This window comes from Mytilus trossulus, chromosome 1 (genome assembly GCF_036588685.1).
Source record: "Mytilus trossulus isolate FHL-02 chromosome 1, PNRI_Mtr1.1.1.hap1, whole genome shotgun sequence".
Classification (NCBI taxonomy): Eukaryota; Metazoa; Mollusca; class Bivalvia; order Mytilida; family Mytilidae; genus Mytilus; species Mytilus trossulus.
In genome coordinates, this window is record NC_086373.1 from 100,373,380 (window position 1) to 100,393,521 (window position 20,142).

Here is a 20,142-nt window from a genome sequence, read left to right on the forward strand (position 1 = left end):
TTTATCACAAGCATTTAATTAATTTACATGCCTCTTTTTTTTATATCAAAATTCAGAAATATGCATATACAGTGAAAATCTTTAAACCAGCAACCTTTCAGATATGGCAACTGAAAAAAAATAAATACATGGAAACTTGAATATCATACACGGGCCTGAAAGTAAAAGCCACAATTGTCTGGGGCTTCCCAAATTACAGGATTTATAATAAAAATAGAAAGGTTTAAGATCCCCAAAACATTTGTTTAAATATGAACAAGCTGTCAAATGTCTAATTTTTTTACTTTTATGTATGGTAAACTGGTTTATAAGATTGTTCACTGTACATATATATTCCATATTTATCTATACACAAACACTTGAACACATTATATACAACTGAACACAGTTGGTTGATTTCAAAAGCATGATACAATTTTAACTCTTCAGGAATTTGTTAGAGTCCTAAGACTTTATACACATGATACACATCCTATATCTACTTAAACAAATGTATATTTGAAAAAAAACATGCAAAAAACATTTCAAGGCATTCAAATAAGAAGGGGTGGGAGGGGCCCTAATCCCTATATCCCGGGCTTAAAAAACATGAAATCCTGAGGTTCCAAATTTAATTTTTTTTTTTCCGACATCTCCAAATTTGAAAAAAGAAATCCCAGATCCCAAAAGGGCCAATCTCGACCCTGAAGTCCTAAAAAAAGGTCCTGCCCCCACCCCTTTCAAATAATATTGGTTCTGATAATAATTACCAGATTATAAGGAATGTTTTTAATGTTTAAATTTTAACATTCAGTATTAATTATCTCCCCCTGATTTAACATATTATCTCCAATCATGTCTAAACAACAGTAAATAAATCTTGAACTCTGTTGTATTTCTAAAGTATATCATTTAAGATATTTCTAATAGAGTGTAAAAGCAATTATTATTTTAAACCTATTTTTATATTAAAGAATCGTATCTTAATGTCATAGATGCCAACCCCCTTTTGACACAATCAGTAACAAAATATCAAATTTTCTGTATTTTTGAAATGTTTTCAGTAATCATTCATAAACGTGCATTTATCGATAAAAATTACTGACGAGTGGTTGCATAGTGATGTGCACTAAAATTTGTCGTTAAACATGTTGTCTGTAGTATGTATTCCATTAATTAATTGTTCAGATGGTCTCGACTCGTACATTTTCGTTTTGTCAAGGAGAAGTAGAGAAAGGGGAAATGCAAGTTTGTCTTTTCGGAAGTTAGTTAGTTACTCAACAATAGGATGATAACTTCCGAGAAACCAGAAGCATTCCATTGGCGTTTTCTAAATACCCGACCAGGACGGAAAAGTAATGGTAAAAATCCGAGTTTTACAAAATTGAACGGAGATGATTGGTAATCCGTAACTATTTGACTTTGACCGTAATAGCGTAATTTTTATCGCAAAATCGGAAAAACTACGCAAAAATCGTAATGGTTGGCATCTATGTAATGTTTGCAACTTTTAAAAATACTTGTCCAGTTAATTACATATAAACTAGCCAAAATTACCAATTTGGATTTTGCTACCTTTAGGTACTCTGTCAAACAGTGTCAATGTACCATAAGAAACTTGTTAATTTTTTCTCAAAATCCCCTTTTAACATAAAAAAATAAATAAATAAGCAAGAACTGTAAACTTAAATTAAAAGGATTGATTATCTCCTTTCAACATTTCAGACAAGGAACACATGCTCGTAGAATTATTAAGGGCATACGATACAGTTACAGGGGAGGTAATGACGTTGCCAACGTAAATAGTTATTTTCGCGACGTCAAACTGTAACATATCGGGAAAAGATGCATTTTTCGACTGATTTTTGTCATTCAAACCGATTTAATTTAAAAACGAGTTCATGGAAGTCTATTTTTCAAAACGGAAATTTGTTTCATTTTGCAGGGAGATTATGTGACCCAAATTTTATAAAACTGTAAATAGAGGATTTTTTTAAATTTTGATAAACAAGCAGTAAAAAATGACGTTTTTTCCTCAATTGATGAACATTTGATAAATATGAGTTACTTCTGAATAAAAAATTGCATATTTTTTATGATACTTATAAAATGCAGAAATTACCGATTATCTCACAAAAAAAAATTGTGTTTATCTTTTATAACAAAAGCGTTATGTCTTTCTTTCGAAAAAGAAATTACGGCCACAATTCTGAATTTTGAGCAAATATACCAAATTTTGACCTCATTTTACTCAAAAAGTAGCGCATGAAGGTATATTTTTTATTACATATTTGATTTAATCAGGTAAAAAATAGCCTATATGCAAATTTTCATGAACTTGTAAATACAGAATCAAAACTGTATCATATGCCCTTAAAATAAAAAGCTTACAACAAATATTTATTAAAGATATTGTCAACAATAATCCCTTGAGTTAGTTGATATAGAAAACTGAAAAGCCTATGATACAGCATCTCTTGGAATAAACACAAAAAAAACCTTCTAACAGTAGCCCTTTCAGCAAAACATGCAATAACAATTATATACATTGATTTTCATTTCACAACTTCTTTTACAAATAATTACATGACTAAATTGATATAAAAGGTGCAATGATAATAACTCAAGACTAATTCAATCTTGCTTACAAACTCAAGACTAGACTAATTCAATTGTGCTTACAAACTCAAGACTAATTCAATTGTGCTTACAAACTCAAGACTAATTCGATTGTGCTTACAAACTCAAGACTACTGTGAAAGTACTTTAATTCGTGGGTATCAATTTTCGTGGTTTGAGCAATATTTACATGTTCGTGGGTTTATAAATTCGTGGATTTTAGTTTTCTTAAAAAAAAAATAATTGAAAAAATTAAAGCCTTTAGACACAAAGGTTACAAATAGTCTGGATTGAAGGAAATTGCAAAGTAAACATTGAACCGTGTAAATCCTAGTGACAACACTAATTAACCCAAGATAAAGTGATCAACAGATTAAAGACCATGCAAGGTGTTAATTAGGCCATAAACATGTCACCTAAAGAAAACAGCAACATAAACAAATGCTATAAACGTATCTTAAATTGTCAAATGATATTTATCATAATCAAGCCCAGCATGAAATTATTATTTCCCATGTGTACGAAAACTATGAGGATATAAAATGAACACTTGATCATACTAGCATATCAATACCGGAAATCTGACTTTCATCATCAAAAATATTTTTTATGAGAATTAAAAGATCAAAAGTTGTACAGTTTTAGGTTATTAAAGATTAAATGAGTATAATCTTGCATGCAGGTGTAGTTCTGTAACTGCTATTACTGGTAAAGTATTCTCCGATTTGGCGTTATTCAATACATTCTTTAGATCATATCAGTAGTCAAACCTACATGGAGATCTTTCTTAACTTGGTTTGGACAATGGTTGTTTTATTTCGTTGGACACTTAAATTCGTGGATAGAGTCATCCACGAAAACCACGAAAATTGGTACCCCACGAATAAAAGTACTTTCACAGTAATTCAATTGTGCTTACAAACTCAAGATTAATTCAATTGTGCTTACAAACTCAAGACTAATTCAATTGTGCTTACAAACTCAAGACTAATTCAATTGTGCTTACAAACTCAAGACTAATTCAATTGTGCTTACAAACTCAAGATTAATTCAATTGTGCTTACAAACTCAAGACTAATTCAATTGTACTTGCAAACTCAAGACTAATTCAATTGTGCTTACAAACTCAAGACTAATTCAATTGTGCTTACAAGGATATGACAAAAACTCCCGTTTTACTTTCTGCTCTAGTAATTATCAAGCCAATGAAATTTCATTCTTTTAATTTTGGAATATACATTTTGTGTAAATATGTGAAAAAAACAGAAGCCTGGAAAGGTTTTTAAAACAGATGATTCCCTATGTCATGTATGTAATCAACCAAATTTGCCCCCCTGAATCCTCCTATGCACTTGATCTGTATTTCAATACGACTGACACCAACTTTACTTTAATCTCAAAGTATAAACCTTTTCACAATAAATCTGTAACAAAAATGTCTTTAAAATTTAGAACCTAATTTATACATGTCATGTTTGATCTTCTCGACCTTCGTAGCTCCTAAAATACTAAATCGCATACAACTACATGTACTGTTAAAGAAAAAAATATGATGAAATAAAGTGATAAGTAAGCTACTGAGTTTGTATGAAACATATGTCATTTGCACTAAAACTTATATACAAAAGTGATTATGAAATGCTAAATAATCACACACCCAAGACAAAACTGTCTGTCTCATAAATTTTTTTAAATTGACAACCAAAGACCACCAGCATGCATTGAATGACTTGAAATTTAAATATTGTATAGTGACTTGCTTGATTTAATTATTACGGTTCTCATTATGATCAATATGATTTCTGCACTAAAAAATTGTCTGGCAAAAGCATTTTTCAGCCATGTGTTGTTGAAACCTCATTGCAATACAAGATTTCTGAAGGTAATTGATTTGAACTATCAGAATACATCCAAGGATCAGCTAAAAAGGCTGCATCTGCATCTAATCATCATAGACATAGCATTGTAGATCAGCCATCAAAAATTTTGAACAATGATTTAAGTGATACACATTACAAATAGTTCATAAATCAAAAAAAATAAGACTGTCCAAGTCCATGACTAAATTATATCTTTATACTTTGACAAATATCCATTTGAGCCCTATTAAATCACTTTCATTATCAGTATTGCCATATAAATATATATATTACTAATCATTAACAAAGATTAGAATATTTAATCACATTCAGATGTAAAAATCTTAATAGCTTAACCATGTTATCGCAATTTTGAAACCTCATAAATGTCTATAATTCAATTCTTGAAGTATCACACTGCTGTTCTGAGATGAATGAAGTATACATTCTTCAATTCTCCACTTTTCACAATAAAATACTACTTCTTCGTGTTCTTCTTCTTCTCTATTTCCTCACTTAAATTCTATCAATATTGAATTCATAAGAATTTTCAATGTCCAAAACAGTGTTACCTGAAAAATAAATAAGATTACTAACCTGTATACTGTTTCAAACCGTTTATAACCAATCATTTGGCCCGAGAACAGTTATTTTGTAATGCATTTCATTCTTTTGGGCAATAAATTCAAACTAAAAAAAAAAGCACCTGCTCTATCTCAAAAAGATTATTACAGTGTACTACTATTGGGACAAATAATATCAAAATTATAGAAAAGTTTACCAGCTCTAACTCATAATATTGACAATTATGTGTTAAGAGAGTCTAAAATTCAGTTTGACACTTTCATAATATTATTTTTTATACCTTCATTAACTAGACCTTATCACTTCTCACATAAAGATTTAGCACCCAAATTATTTTCAACGTTTAATTTCATCCCCTACTTAATTATTCATGCAAGAAATATCAAGAAATAAATTGAAAAAGTGCATGTGTATGAAAAAAAAATGCAAGTTGTACACTGTTTTCACTAGGGACTATATTTAAAGACATTGAAAAACCAAAGGTGATAACTGTCCTTGAACATAAGATAATATCCTGCACTGAACTCTTTTGTATGTTAATAAAAACATCTGTTAAATTTGTCACTACTCCTGTGTGGTGTTGCTTATCATTTCCTGAATGTCCAGTGGCAAATAGTTCATGTTTATTTCGGACAGTGTTTTAGTTAGGTGTTACTGTAATAGCAGTGATTCAGCTAGGCATTTATCACAAGAAATATGCCTTCCTTTAATTTCTCTCTAAATTTCCAAAGTTTTTTTTTCTCTTATTGAAATGTTTCAAAATTTTCATGCCAGGCCTAGTTGGGTTTTCTCAATGTTGAAGGATGTACAGCTGCCTAAAATTGCTGATATCCACTTCATTTGAACCTTGGTGGGTAGTAACCGGCTTAAAAAATCCTAATAAATTATTTACCTACAAGGTCAGTTTTATTTTGTCATCATCTGTCAAGCTATCCTGTGAATCAGGGATATAATCACTTTCCTCATCGTCCATCAAGTCCATCATGCAGTCAGCTGCTGTAGCACCATCCAAACATTCTTTTGCTTCTGTGAAGTTCTCCTGAGAACCTGAAGCACTTCCACGTGCACTTGAAGCCTGCCAATTCAATAAAGGTAGTGTATTGGGTCTTTCAGTGCAGCTGTTGTTGGAAGATGTACATCCATCTATATACTTCATTATCAAATCTATTCTGCCGATGGACTTAAAACATCTTCTTAAGAACTCTAAATTCGCATCTGTTATTAAACTTCTTCTGTCCATGAAAGACATCAATTCAACAGAATTGTGTATGTTTTCAAGATCTTTTACTGTAACAATCCAGTTACATTGTAAAAGTAGTTTCAGAGATGAAAAATCCTCTTCAGAGAGTGCTTTTGCACAATCAAGTAGAGTAACTGAATACTTATTAGGAAAATCCTTGGGGACTTTCACAGGTGATTGTCTGTCTCGACGATGCATCTTATATAGTTCAAGTTTAGGTGGCATTCTGAAAATATAAAGTAGCAATGATACAAACCAAAGGAATGACTTATTTAATGCAAATTTTATTGAAAACATAATTAATAAAACATCTTATGTGTCCTTATTGTCAACATACACATTAAAAAATGCAAACATGTGATATAAAGCCAAGTCGGATACATACAGAAATGTAGACCCCAAAAAATTTGAGCATTACCTTATCCAGACCTAAAAAAGTGCCCTCCCCATTTTAATTTCTAGCTGGATGAAATGGACCTGTCCAAACGTGAAAGATGTCAAGTTTAAGTAATAAATACATGTATTCACAAACAATTTGAAATGTTCTTGTTTCATAGATATTTAAAATCAAAGCGCTGTAAGCACTGTAGGCAGTTAACCAAATACCAAGGCAAACATAATTATGAAAACTGTGGCAATGTTGCATCAACCTTTTTTTTTTAAGATTTAAAAGAACAAACATTAAACATTCATATATAATTGTGCAGTTATGTTCATTTAATGAATTAAACATTAAGGCAAATAACTCGTATAGCAAGAACATCAAGTAACATAATGGTAAATGTACATAGAAACATGTCAACTTTTTTGATGACCATACCTGCCAACTGTCAGTATTTGCAGAGTATTTCCCCCATCGAGCTTGAGGCTCCCAAATGGCAATTTTGTAAGAGCAATTTTGTCGACTATTTTAAAGAAAACAATTAATTCAACAATGGCTATGAGCTTGTTAATGCACGAAGAAGCCAAAAACCACATTAGAATATATTTGAAGGGAATCCATGACAAATCGTCCCACTTTTTCACTAACTCGCCCCACTTTAAAAACAAGAGTGTACACACTGAAATGTCTCGCCTTCTTTACTAATCATTGATATTATGTTGATAGTCCTAATAATAAAGCTTTATTACAACTGTCACATAATCTTAACATAAACCTAGAAAACTAAACATTGACCTTTGGACCATGAAAATGAGGTCAAGGTCAGATAAACCATGCCAGGTTGGCATGTACAGGTAACAATTCTTCCATACAACAAATAAAATTGACTTATTGCTTATAGTTTAAGAAAAACAGACCAAAACACAAAAGCTTAACACTGAGCAATGAACCGTAAAAAATGAGATCAAGGTCAAATAAAACCTGCGCGACTGACATGTAGATCATGAAATATTTCCATACACCAAATATAGTTGACCTATTGCATATAGTATTAGAAAAACAGACCAAAACTCAAAAACTTAACTTTGACCACTGAACCATGAAAATGAGGTCAAGGTCATATGACACCTGCCAGGTAGACCTGTACACCTTACAACCATTCCATACACAAAATATAGAAAACCTATTGCAAACAGTATAAGAAAAACAGACCAAAACACAAAACTTAACTATAACCACTAATCCATGAAAATGAGGTCAAGGTCAGATGACACCTGCCAGTTGGACATGTACACCTTACACTGCTTCCATACACCGAATATACTAGACCTATTGCTAATAGTATCTCAGATATGGACTTGACCACCAAAACTTAACCTTGTTCGCTGATCCATGAAATGAGGTAGAGGTCAAGTGAAAACTGTCTGACAGGCAAGAGGACCTTGCAAGGTATGCACATACCAAATATAGTTATCCTATTACTTATAAGAGAGAATTTAACATTACAAAAAATTTTAACTTTTTTTTCAAGTAGTCACTGAACCATGAAAATGAGGTCAAGGTCATTGGACATGTGACTGACGGAAACTTTGTAACATGAGGCAACCATATACAAAGTATGAAGCATCCAGGTCTTCCACCTTCTAAAATATAAAGCTTTTAAGAACTGAGCTAACATCGCAACCGCCGTAGGATCACTATCCCTATGTCGAGCTTTCTGCGAAAAAAAGTCGCAGGCTTGACAAAAAAAACTGCCCCAACCTGGATTAATAAATCGCCCCACTTGCGAACAGTGTTAAATCCCGTTAATATTACTCCTGCCAACTGGTCCCACCTAATGGAAATCAGTGAAATCTAGATAAATATATTATTAACCAGGATGAATTTAGTAATGCCAACTCGCCCCACTTATGGAAAAAGATGTTATCCCATTGAATATAAGTTCAATTCCTTAAATTGCATTATGATACATTTAACAGGTTTCTTTTTAATTGTTATGCAAATAACTAAGATTCAAAACTTACAGTTATTCTTCAACAATCAGTTTTTTTTTAGAATTATATATAATTTCAGTATATATCAATAATAGTAATTAAATTAATTTTCGGTTTGTTTGTATTCTGTGTAGATTAGTTTTCATTAAAGTGGTGCGAGTTTTTATTTTTAATTATATATATTAATCTTAATATTACCGTTTTTTTATAAGTAGGGCGAGTTGGCAGGAGTAATATTAAACATGATTTTACCAATTTCACATGTGGGGCGATTTGATAAATCAGTTTGTGGCGGTTTTTTAAAAAGTGGGGCGATTAACCAGTGGGGCGACTTGTCCTGCTTCCATTTGAAGGCCCCCTTGAAGGTTTTGTATGACTATATGAACCATCTTTCACGTAAAACCCCCATGTGCATTTTGAAAAGTTGTCAGATATGTTTCCAGACAAAATCTACCGGTATGAATGAAAAAGAAGTTTTCAATTAAGGCTCTGTGGCCATAACAGCTGTCTCATTAGCATTTTAACCACTTCCCATATTTGCAATTAAAACAATAGAAGAAAATTATTCAACGCAAAAACAAAACTTACTTGTAAATGTGAAATTCTCTTTACGGTATGAGTTTTTCTCATTGTTTGAGATTGTACAGTAGTACCTGTAACTGCTTATACCTATTTCTTATTCATTTTTGCTTGATAAACTCACTAAATATCATATACATTGTACCACATCTCCTTATTTTTATAAGCATTCCAATAACATGAACAATTGTAATTCAATTCTATATACCAAAGCAAAATGAACTGCACCACTTTCATTCACTAGTATGCATCTTTTGGCAAAATACAAGTTCTTAAACAAATGACACAATATATATTTATTGATAAAAAAATTAAATTTAGTATACAACTCTTTAACAGGTATAAAAAAAAGCACAGCTGTGTCATAATTTGTGAAATCTGCTGAAAACATAGACATTGATGGTATTTGAGTAATTCCATATGTGAAGCTCAACATTAGCTCGTCAGTTGGTGGTGGACAGTTATAGTTCCTTCCTGCAGGCATGCTAGGATGAATGACTTTTCAGGAAAACCAATTTCACAAATCAAAACTTTCCTCTAGATTTCTCCTACAATATTCATCCAGTTTAGTTCTTTTGTTTTAATTGGACACCGTCCTGATTTTTAATTTTGCAAACCATTCAGTCTCTTGCTTGCAAATGGTGCAAGAAAATAGGATGGGTATGGCAGTAGACAAGTCTCTTTAATGTGGGTTTGTGTCCTGAAAAAAAGTTTTATAACTTAAGTTTTTTTGAAACTTGTGCAACACACATACCTAAATAACTATAACATAGAAGAGAGCATCATTCGTGTCAATGTTTCGTTCCTGTTTACATTGTCATTGATATTTTTTCAGAAAGCCTGAGGCATAGCTCATGAATTCCTGTCATTACATCCTAAATTAATATAATTACTGCTAGAATAATTATCAGCATGATATACGTACACTATCATTGTACAGCCAAAGTCTTCAGCATATACAATTGTTGCATTCATTCACTCCTGTGTTCAGTCGTTCAAAAATATTTAAACATCAACAAATGAACTTTAATAAGGACAAGAAAACACTAGAAAAGATACGTACATACAACCCGTGTTTTATAAGTGTATTTGAAAGAGAAATATATCTGGTTAAACGATGTATAAAGGAGGAAAAATTGTAGATATTGCATAACGATGCTTTCTACCTAATAGCACGTGGATATGTTTACATATTTAGACTTGACCCAGTATGACCCGTACCTTGTAGGTCACCGCCGTCGTTTAAACACTAGACTACAGTCGTGTATAAGACAATAAAAAGCTTAAGCCTGTACTATTTGTGTGAAGTAAATGTGTTTGTTCTGTACATTTAAATTGTTTTACCTGATAGCAAGGACGTATATCTATCCGTTTCCTTCTCAATTCACTTTGTCAAATTCTTCGAACATCTTCAAAACATACGTATTACTGCGCCCGGAAGTGAGAAAAATATGAGAAATCCTCGTAAAATAATGCTATCTTCAATTTTGTGGAATCCATTTTGTTATATTTATTATACAAAGATAAAAAAAAGTTACGACTAATAATGAATTTGCATATTATTATACGGAACGTTTATGGACTATTTTCCATAGCTGTATGTCGGTCATTTTGGCGGGAAATCATGTACACATACACACGTAGATTGGCTGGTACCTGATCGTAATGTTACACATCACATATATCAAATAGCTAATATCTGGAACGTAGTACCGGGAACCAGGATAATACGTAGACAACATACATAAACTAATACCGAAATTGAAAACGCTTTACGGTTTCTCGTTCATAAACCGAATTCCGCTTTGATTTATAGAAGATGCAATATTAATCATGTTCAGTCGACTTTTCATTGTTTTATCAACGTCCGAAAGAATCTTTAGATGTCAGATAACACTCGAAATTGACCCGTCTTCTTTCCACATGGAATACACATAATGATAGTTTGTAGTCAGGTTGACTGCTTATAATGCAAAATACACACTAATAACAAGTTCTATAAAACGAACAATACACACTGATCGTTTCTTTAGTCCCCAATGTAAATGAAAGAAACAAAAACCATATCATACCATAAAAAGAAGAGGAGAAATTCAAACATTTCCGGATCTATTTCTGGCAAAAAGACCCCCTGCAAAGATTGCGTATGAAAAGATGAACCTCATGACTTGAAAGTCAGGCCTTAAAGCACTGCCTTTAAAAAAGATGTGCACTTGGATATCAAAAATGGGAATGCATGACAACTGATAATTCAGATTTCCTTGTCTTAACAGTGGACATGTCTATTCCCATTTTGACACAGATGGTACAGCTTATTCTATATGACATGTTTACAATTTTCATTTATTTGTTTTCATGCTTGAAGATAATTATTCACCATGTTTCCTGATTTTGATAAACCAACATGGATCTGTTTTTCTTGTTCATGAAATGCAGGTTTAATTTAGTCAGACTTTTTCATGTGAATAATCGGTTAACCATCAAATTAAAAAAAAACAGAATTTTGAGAATTTATACCATATAAATATCTGAATAAGTTTATTAAACTTAAATATTTATAATATGATTATTTTTAAATAAAAGTAAGGATGTATAATACATCCTTTATAAAAGTAAGCAGAAGGAACTAAGGGCGAACAGACTATGGGCGAATATCAGGGGGAAATGACCTGACAGTAAATTCATGCATACCTTTATACTTTATAAACATCTGGTTACAAGTAAACAAACAATGTTCATGCAAGATGAGACGAAATCTAATAATTCACATAAATAAAAGGGTAGATCTATATTACTACATTAAAACATGAGAAGTTTTAACACTAGCCATGTTAAGATTAGCGATTGTTTTTTCAAGCCCAACTTATAAAATAATGCAGATGCTTCTTAGATCGTGTGTTCCACAAAAAAAGGGTGTGAATACAAGAGGGGTAATGAGAATGGGAGCTTATATGATTTTGAATGAACAGACCAAGATTTATTCTTTCCACGATCTATCATCTAACAGTATCAACTTTACAAGGCACCACATATAGAATAGAATAGAAAAGAATAGAATATTTTTATTTACCAAATTAGGGCCCCAGGAGGGCATATCATACAGACAATATCATAATAAACAATAACATATGCAATACACACACATAATAGCCTTCCCAAATTGTACGCATGAATCTTAAGCCTCGGTCACACCTTACTGGATAGCACGAAAAAAGATGCCTAATAAAATAAAAGTTGTCTGTTGACAAAATTGTTATCCGTTGGAGTCTGTTGATATACTGACCGAATAAAACAGACGTGTATGGATGCATAACAGACACAAACCAGATATGCAACATACGAGTAACGGACACTAACCGTACAGAACCGATGTCAAACTTACATCCAACGGACGAGGAGTAATGCATAAATGGTGGTTAATAAACATGTAAAGTATAAAGTATGAAATCATAATAGTTCTCAAGATATGGAGCGGACACAAAGTTAAAGTGATACAGACGGACGGACAGACAGACTGATCACTCAAGGGCAACCTGCCTAAAGACGGGGCCCTAATAATACATGTAAATCGCATAAATATTCAAAATGTTTCTGTGTAACTGGTTTTAGTTTGTTCTTCAAAATTCCGCCAAAGGGCAGTGTCTGGCCTGAATAAGAACTACTTGATTGTGAAGACATGCATCTGATGAGTTAAGCATTTTTCAACTTATTTTTATAGCTCGTTCTGATGTTGTACTGTTATACCACTGTCCCAGGTTAAAGATGGGGGGGTTGGGATCCCGCTTGCATGTTTAACCCCGCCACATTATTTAAGTATGTGCCTGTCCCAAGTCAGGATCCTGTAAATTCAGTAGTTGTGGTTTGTTTATGTGTTACATATAAATTTGTTTTTCATTCATTTTTTACATAAATAAGGCTGTTAGTTTTCTCGTTTGAATTGTTTAACATTGTCTTATTGGGATCCCGCTTACATGTTTAACCCCGCCACATTATTTAAGTATGTGCCTGTCCCAAGTCAGGATCCTGTAAATTCTGTAGTTGTGGTTTGTTTATGTGTTACATATAAATTTGTTTTTCATTCATTTTTTACATAAATAAGGCTGTTAGTTTTCTCGTTTGAATTGTTTAACATTGTCTTATTGGGGCCTTTTATATCTGACTATGCGGTATGGGCTTTGCTCATTGTTGAAGGCCGTACGGTGACCTATAGTTGTTAATGTCTGTGCCATTTTGGTCTTTTGTGGATAGTTGTCTCATTGGCAATCATACCACATCTTCTTTTTTATATATACTCTAAGACTGATTATGAATAATAAGAATACATGAACCTTAAGAAATCTGACATACCAATATTTGGCATTTCTGACGCAAAATTTTCAATTGGCATTTATCCTTTCAAATCTGTTTATCATCCGTTTTATATGTTATATGTCCGGTAGAATTCCCTTTCTCATCTGTTTTATCCGTTAAACATCTAGTAGAAGTCTGTTGGTGAATTTATCTTCCAGACCTCCAACGAATGTATAACGGACACGTAATGGATACAAAACGGAAACGAAAAGTATCGTACAAAACAGACATTCAACAGACATTTTATCTGTTGGAAGTCCGTTTAATGTTTTGAACATGCTTCAAATTTTCTACCGGACAGAATGGACATCGATGGATAAAACATATGCTTAACAGACATGCAACAGATGTCTAATGGATAAGGACAGACCTCTAAAGGACATAAATGGATTGAAAAAAAAGTTATCAGTTAGGCTTCCGTTCGAGCTTTCTGGTAAGGTGTGACCGAGGCTTTAGATGGCAGTCAAAGGGGTATGATTAACTTCTACATAAATTGAACAGTGTCAGTCAGTGTAAACACTTTGATTTTTGACTTAAAGGTTCTAAGGCTTATTTCTTGCGTGATAGGTTTTATACCCTATGCATTTCAACGATGAAGAAGTAGATCCAGACTTCAAAAAAATTGACTCTGCTATGCCGTGTGTAAAATTATTTATAGTCCTAATAGTGACATGTCTGCTTGCAGATGTTACTAGTAACCTAATTAAATAAAACTAATGAAATGACAAAGTGGGTAGCGGACTCATGACAACCTTTCATATCTTCTTTTAGGCTCGTTTTGATGCTGTCACCTTGATTGTCTTAATTCCCGCGAAACTCGATTGCTTCCCCTTGTCTCTTCAAATCTTCTAATAGGAAAAATACAAAACGAATTTTAAAATAGTTTAAAAATTTAAGCGTAAAATATTGAAAAAAACAATGTGATTGAATAATTTTCAACTCAAAAAGGTTGTATTAGTTTGGTAAAAATCGAAACATATTTTTTTAAATCGAACTATTCGTTTTAATTTTTAACATTTCCATGCGAAATTTGTAATAATCAAGCGGGCTGCACAAACATGTCAAAATAAATTGTTTTGATTGAACTGATATTTTTAACCGGAATGGCAGATGGAATTTGTGGTTATCGTCCTTTGAAAAACTTATGACACACTGAAATTAAATCTGAGAAACTGGTCAACAGAGAAATAATTATTAATACAAGTTTATTTTTTAATTTTCTTAGGCTCATGTCGATATGAGTCAAGTCATGCCAGTAAAATAAATTTATGTTATTGTATTATCAGAAATAACATTTCTTTAATATTGGAAGTAAAGCAACAAACTGAAGATGTGTGATGAGTTATTTACAAAGCGTGTTCCAATTTTATTCAAGAGTCCAGACAGGGAGGACAGGTAAACTTTTCCAAAGCATACGCTAGTCCAAATAATTATGACGTCTGGAAAGGCTATTAAGGCGTCAAAGAAAAAAAATATAACAGCCTTTCAAGATGTCATAATTATTTGGACTGAGCATACACATACAGAAGCAGGACAAATGACCCCACTGGCAAAACGCCCCAAACCTTATCGCCCTACTATTTCAGCAACTAGCCCCACTTTTAAAAAATTGCCCCTCTTGTGAAAGCTGTTAAATCCCGTTATTTTTTCTCCTGCAAACTTGCCCCATTGAACAGGTTGGGAACAAACCCTCTCTATGGTGATTATACCTGTATAGAGGGATAAACCTTCTATAGAGGGATACAATTATTCCTCTATAGAGGGGTATTTTTGTTTAGACTGGATTCAAATCAAAACAGGGCAGAATGGCATTCTCTACTTATTATGGCAGTAACCTGCAACAGTTGATGCACCAATTGGTGTACTTAGTTTAATATGCACATGCCCAGTTTGCTGCTTATCTGACTAAATATAAAATCTATTGTTCTCAATGATTGAAAGCTGTGATGATCAGGTAAATTCTACTCACTTATGCCTCACTGAACAGAATTTCTGTTGTTAGATTTAACATGAAATTTAAAGGTCAACTATTCCTTTTGATGTTGATCAGGTGTTCAGATAGGTAAACAATAGATTTCAAGTTTTGTCACTTTAGCAGAAAACGGGTTATCCCAATTTTTAGTAAAGTGCATATGTTGATGCACCTACAGTACGGGTAGGGACTTATAATTTACGGGATTGATGTCTCAACAATTTGATTTAAACTTCGATTGAAAACAGTCTTGGTTGTTATTAGGCTTATTATTTTGAATTAGATGAAATATTTACGGTTTACAAATGCAAATGCAAATACAAAAAAGTTTATTGGCACAAAACTATTATAATAATTGGCAACACAATATATTGTTAAAAATCGTCTTTATTTCATTTTCAAATTATAAAAAAAAAAATCCCACATTCATGAAATTCAATTTTAATTTTAATTCTAAATATTCAATTTTTAATTTAAATTCTTATATTTAATTTTAATTTCAATTCTTTCTCTTTGAATACAAAACAATATTTTACATTTATCTATTCTCCATAAATACAAATATATCTGTACAGGTAAAATTTAATTCTAATCAAGCTGGTACAGATTGATTTACGACCTTCAAAATGGATATTGCACAGCAGGTGTTTATTACTCTGGGACAACTGTCCGACCAGTCTGACATCTTGACGGATTAAGGCTTCCATAAAAATAAGTCCCTACCTGTACTGTACTGCTAGAGATTATAGCCAATATAATTAGAAAATGCCATTCTGCCCTAATTTGCTTTAAATCCAGTGCAAACACAAATACCCCTCTATAGAGGGATAATTTTGTCCCTCTTAAGAAGGTTTATCCCTCTATACAGGTATAATCACCATCCAGGGGGTTTGTTCCCAACCTGTTGAATGAAAAAAAGAAAAATCTAAATGAATATATATATATATATAATTTTTCAGGTTAAAAGAACATTTATTAAGTTATATTTATTAACTATGAGGTGGCATGACTCAACTTGATTCATCAGGACTTCTCCACTTTTCACAATTGGGGGTAGTAAATAAATGTCTGCTTGCAGATGTTACTAGTAACCTCATTTAATAAAACTAATGAAATGACAAAGTGGGTAGCGGACTCATGACAACCTTTCATTTCTTCGTTTAGGCTCGTTTTGATGCTGTCACCTTCATTGCCTTTGTCTTTATTTCCCGCATAACTCGATTGCAAATTAGAAGTGCTTAAGCGAGTAAACATGGCAAAGGTAAATCTGGAAAAGAAAACAAATCAATAACAATGATTTTCTAGTAGCAATGAGTAGAATGCAAAACAGAAACATTTTTTTTTAAATATGAAGTATAATGACTAAAAGCATTTGAAAAGCAGAACATTAAAGATTGGTTTTAATAAAATAATTTTTCTAAATTGATTGTAACCACCATCATGAGCATGGTTATTAAGGTTATACTGAGCATGCTGACAATGAATTTCATTTTATTTAAAAAAAAATTAAAATCCACAAATAATGATGGCATTAGAAAATTGTATATGAAAAGGTTTCATTATACAAATGCATCTATTTTAAAATTGGTTCAGTTATTGCTATCAAAGAATGAAATATTTGAGTATTTTTATGCAATCAACATGATCAATGTGCATTGTTCCTCCTTGAAAAAAAAATTGAGATTATTTACAAAAATAATCCTGTTACATGTACATCATCATAACATGTACATCATAAGCTTGATTAAGTATTATTAACTGTCTAGATTTTAATTGATGCAATAAATCAAAATGTGTTTAGTTGGTACCACCCTAGAGGTATTAACCTTTAAGCTAGTCAAAGAAGTCTCCATTCCTTCAATCATTTCCTTTTGGTGAATACAAATAATTTACCAAGTTCATGATCCAACTGTCCAACACATTTTAAAGTTTAGTTGTCCAAATAGGACCCTGGCTCATTTGACTCTATATTCTAAGATTGTCTTCAATATAACATTTATTTAATTATCAGTCAGGTTAAATATTTTGAAAAATGTAATACTGAAGATAATTATAGATTATGGAATATCATTGGATTGATATCATACATCATGTACATTGTCACATGTCAGTTTTGTATGATTTTCTTTAATAATGCACTTAGGTTTCTGGAATGTATAATGCAAGGGGTGAATTGTGATCTTCATGACCTTGGTTGAAATTAAATGTACATTTAAATTATATGTACTAAGCGAATGGTGCATGTATTAGATTTTGTTTATACATGTACATGTATTTGTAATTTTTGGCATCAAACAAATGAGAGATAATAAGGGAGAAACGAATTTGTACATTACTTATTTTTGATATTCTTCAGGAGAGAACATGTTTATTTGAAGATGGAACTTCAAACCCTGTCATCACCTCTGCACAAAAAGGTAAAATCAATTTACACTGTACCTCTTTTTTTTTTTGTACAGAACAAAAAAAAGATAATTTCAGTCGATGATTTAAATTTTTGTGTAAGATTTATACAGGATATTATTTTCACATGTACTTATTCTATACTGTTTTCAATAGCCTTTTACAATGTTCACATTAAAAAGGCTGTACAAATAAACTTGGTTGATTACTGGTATACTTCTGTGGCTGACTGTTCATGGAAAGGTTATGTTACATGAATCACCTCTGTATACAACGAAGTAGTCATATGCAATGTACAATGTAAATTTTGGTTCAAATAGAAAATAAGACAACAGTGCTATGATCATGATGATAAACAATGTGAGAGACAGATAAACATTTCCATGTATGATTCAAATTATTTAATTCTTTGAATTCAGAATACAATGTCATAAATATTTATTATAAACTAATTATTAATTTCTATTATTTTAGGAGCTGGTGGTAAGACTGACAGACGAAAGGGATTTATTTTTCTTGTACACTTTAAGATTAGGTGAAGAAGATTTTCAGAGGTAAAATGTTCATATTTGTTTGTTATTAAGTTTAAACAAATATTTACGGATTTCTTCATTTGTTCCTGCAGCATACTTGAGGTAAATTTCCTAAATTATTTTTGTGTGCCATACATTTAACCCAGGATGATGAGGTACAGTGTGAATGATGTTTAATTAGTGCACATAAAACGTGTGTTCAGTCATTGTGGGTTGTAAAACCATCTGTCAATTTTTGTTTTATATTTAACATGATTTGATCATATATATTATAATAATTGAAAAGGATTAAAAAATAATTGTGAACTATTAATTGTGTGCGAGTTAAATTATAAATTTCATTTTTTTTCTGTTTGTAGTTTGAAAACTCAGCAAGGTTTGTTGGTGGATTTTGCTGCTTTTCCACAGAAGTTCATAGATCTGTTAGAAATGTGTATACGTGAAGAACACAAGGAAATGCCAAAGTAAGCTAAAATAAGTTTTTACTGACCAATGATATGATTTGTTTCTCTTTAAATGTATTTTCATTCCTCAAATAAGTTTCCTTCGACATTTGCACTTTCAATATTATACCCTTGCTTTAATGAGAATTCATTATACTGTTTTACCCCTGTACCATGAGGGTATTCAAGTTACACCTTTAACTTTAATTTACTTGTTAGCATACTTCGATTGCTCATTTTTATGAGTTGAAGTTTTGTGAACATTATAGCATGGAGATGTGACCATAGGTTTTACACCTTAGAGTAAATATTTATCTGTTGATATATACTGTGCATGTTATTTTATATAATTATTTTATATTTAGCTATGTTGAAAGACGTCGATAATGTAAAATCATAAAAATGCAAATTGTATATTCTCTTAAAATTTTTTGTAAGATTTCCATTGCTATTTTTGCTAAATAGGTGCAATTTGATTACTGTTACTTTAAGTTTTTTGTCTGTCCCATGATAATACATTTTTCTCAGCAATTCAAATCAGAGTTTTCAGAAATTTATATCATGTGTAATGTGGAGGCATTTCAGATTATCTGTCATCAACATCCTGCTTACTGTATTAAAACTGAATGAGTTAAGTTGAAAAAAATTCTAATAAAACACAATAACAAACCAGTCAGTTTTGTGTTCTTTTTGAGAACATTTCTAAGTGTTTAAAAAAAAAGACCTGTTCGATACTTCTGGTAATCCAAATGTTTTAAATTTATTTTTCATTATGATTGTAAATTTTATCTTTCAGATTTATCTTACACTTTGTGAGTCAAGGTAGTTACACTAATGAGAGAACTACAGGAATGTTAAATGTTATAGAGACAAATCCATTCAAACATCTTACTCATCTTAGTCTAAAGTTTATACCAGGAACAGATTCAGATGTCAAGAAATATCTGGCAGATTGTCTTAAACAACTAAAGGTATTATTGCATAGATCTTAAAAAATAGTTTTAAGATAAATGTTGAATTCATATTTGATTCTTATTCTGTTTGTAATTTTAGTACTGGTTTGACAGTGTTGATAACTTTATGAATATAGAATACTGTTGTTCACTGCACATCATGAATCATTGCTATACTTAGGATTTATCTAGATATGTAGAGGTCATATTTTTCTATCATCTATCTGTAGTTTGAAGGTTGCTTTAATCAG

The 20,142-nt window shown here is 31.7% G+C and overlaps 2 protein-coding genes across 4 annotated transcripts in view; one reads left to right on the top strand and one right to left on the bottom strand.

Moving 5' to 3' along the window:
* Window positions 1-16,831, bottom strand: LOC134693717 (uncharacterized). Of its 3 annotated transcripts, none has more exons than XR_010102451.1 (3): window positions 16,705-16,831; window positions 5,935-6,508; window positions 1-5,029 (listed from the first exon to the last, which is right to left on the bottom strand). XR_010102451.1 is itself a non-coding variant. In XM_063554621.1 (3 exons), the coding sequence occupies exons 2-3, from the start codon at window positions 6,505-6,507 to the stop codon at window positions 5,026-5,028; spliced, it is 573 nt and encodes a 190-aa protein (XP_063410691.1). In that variant the 5' UTR covers window position 6,508; window positions 16,705-16,831; the 3' UTR covers window positions 1-5,025. The 3 variants fall into 3 exon arrangements, 1 of the variants encoding a protein (XP_063410691.1); XR_010102455.1 differs by lacking the exon at window positions 16,705-16,831 and adding an exon at window positions 14,340-14,436; XM_063554621.1 differs by having other exon boundaries at window positions 5,939-6,508.
* Window positions 14,622-20,142, top strand: part of LOC134693735 (spindle assembly abnormal protein 6 homolog) — a 26,570-nt gene continuing 21,049 nt past the window's right edge. The window contains exons 1-5 of the mRNA XM_063554637.1: window positions 14,622-14,982; window positions 17,916-17,976; window positions 18,437-18,516; window positions 18,855-18,959; window positions 19,735-19,909. Of these exons, the coding sequence (XP_063410707.1) occupies window positions 14,918-14,982; window positions 17,916-17,976; window positions 18,437-18,516; window positions 18,855-18,959; window positions 19,735-19,909 (486 nt within the window). The 5' untranslated portion in view covers window positions 14,622-14,917. The remainder of the gene's footprint in view (window positions 14,983-17,915; window positions 17,977-18,436; window positions 18,517-18,854; window positions 18,960-19,734; window positions 19,910-20,142) is intronic.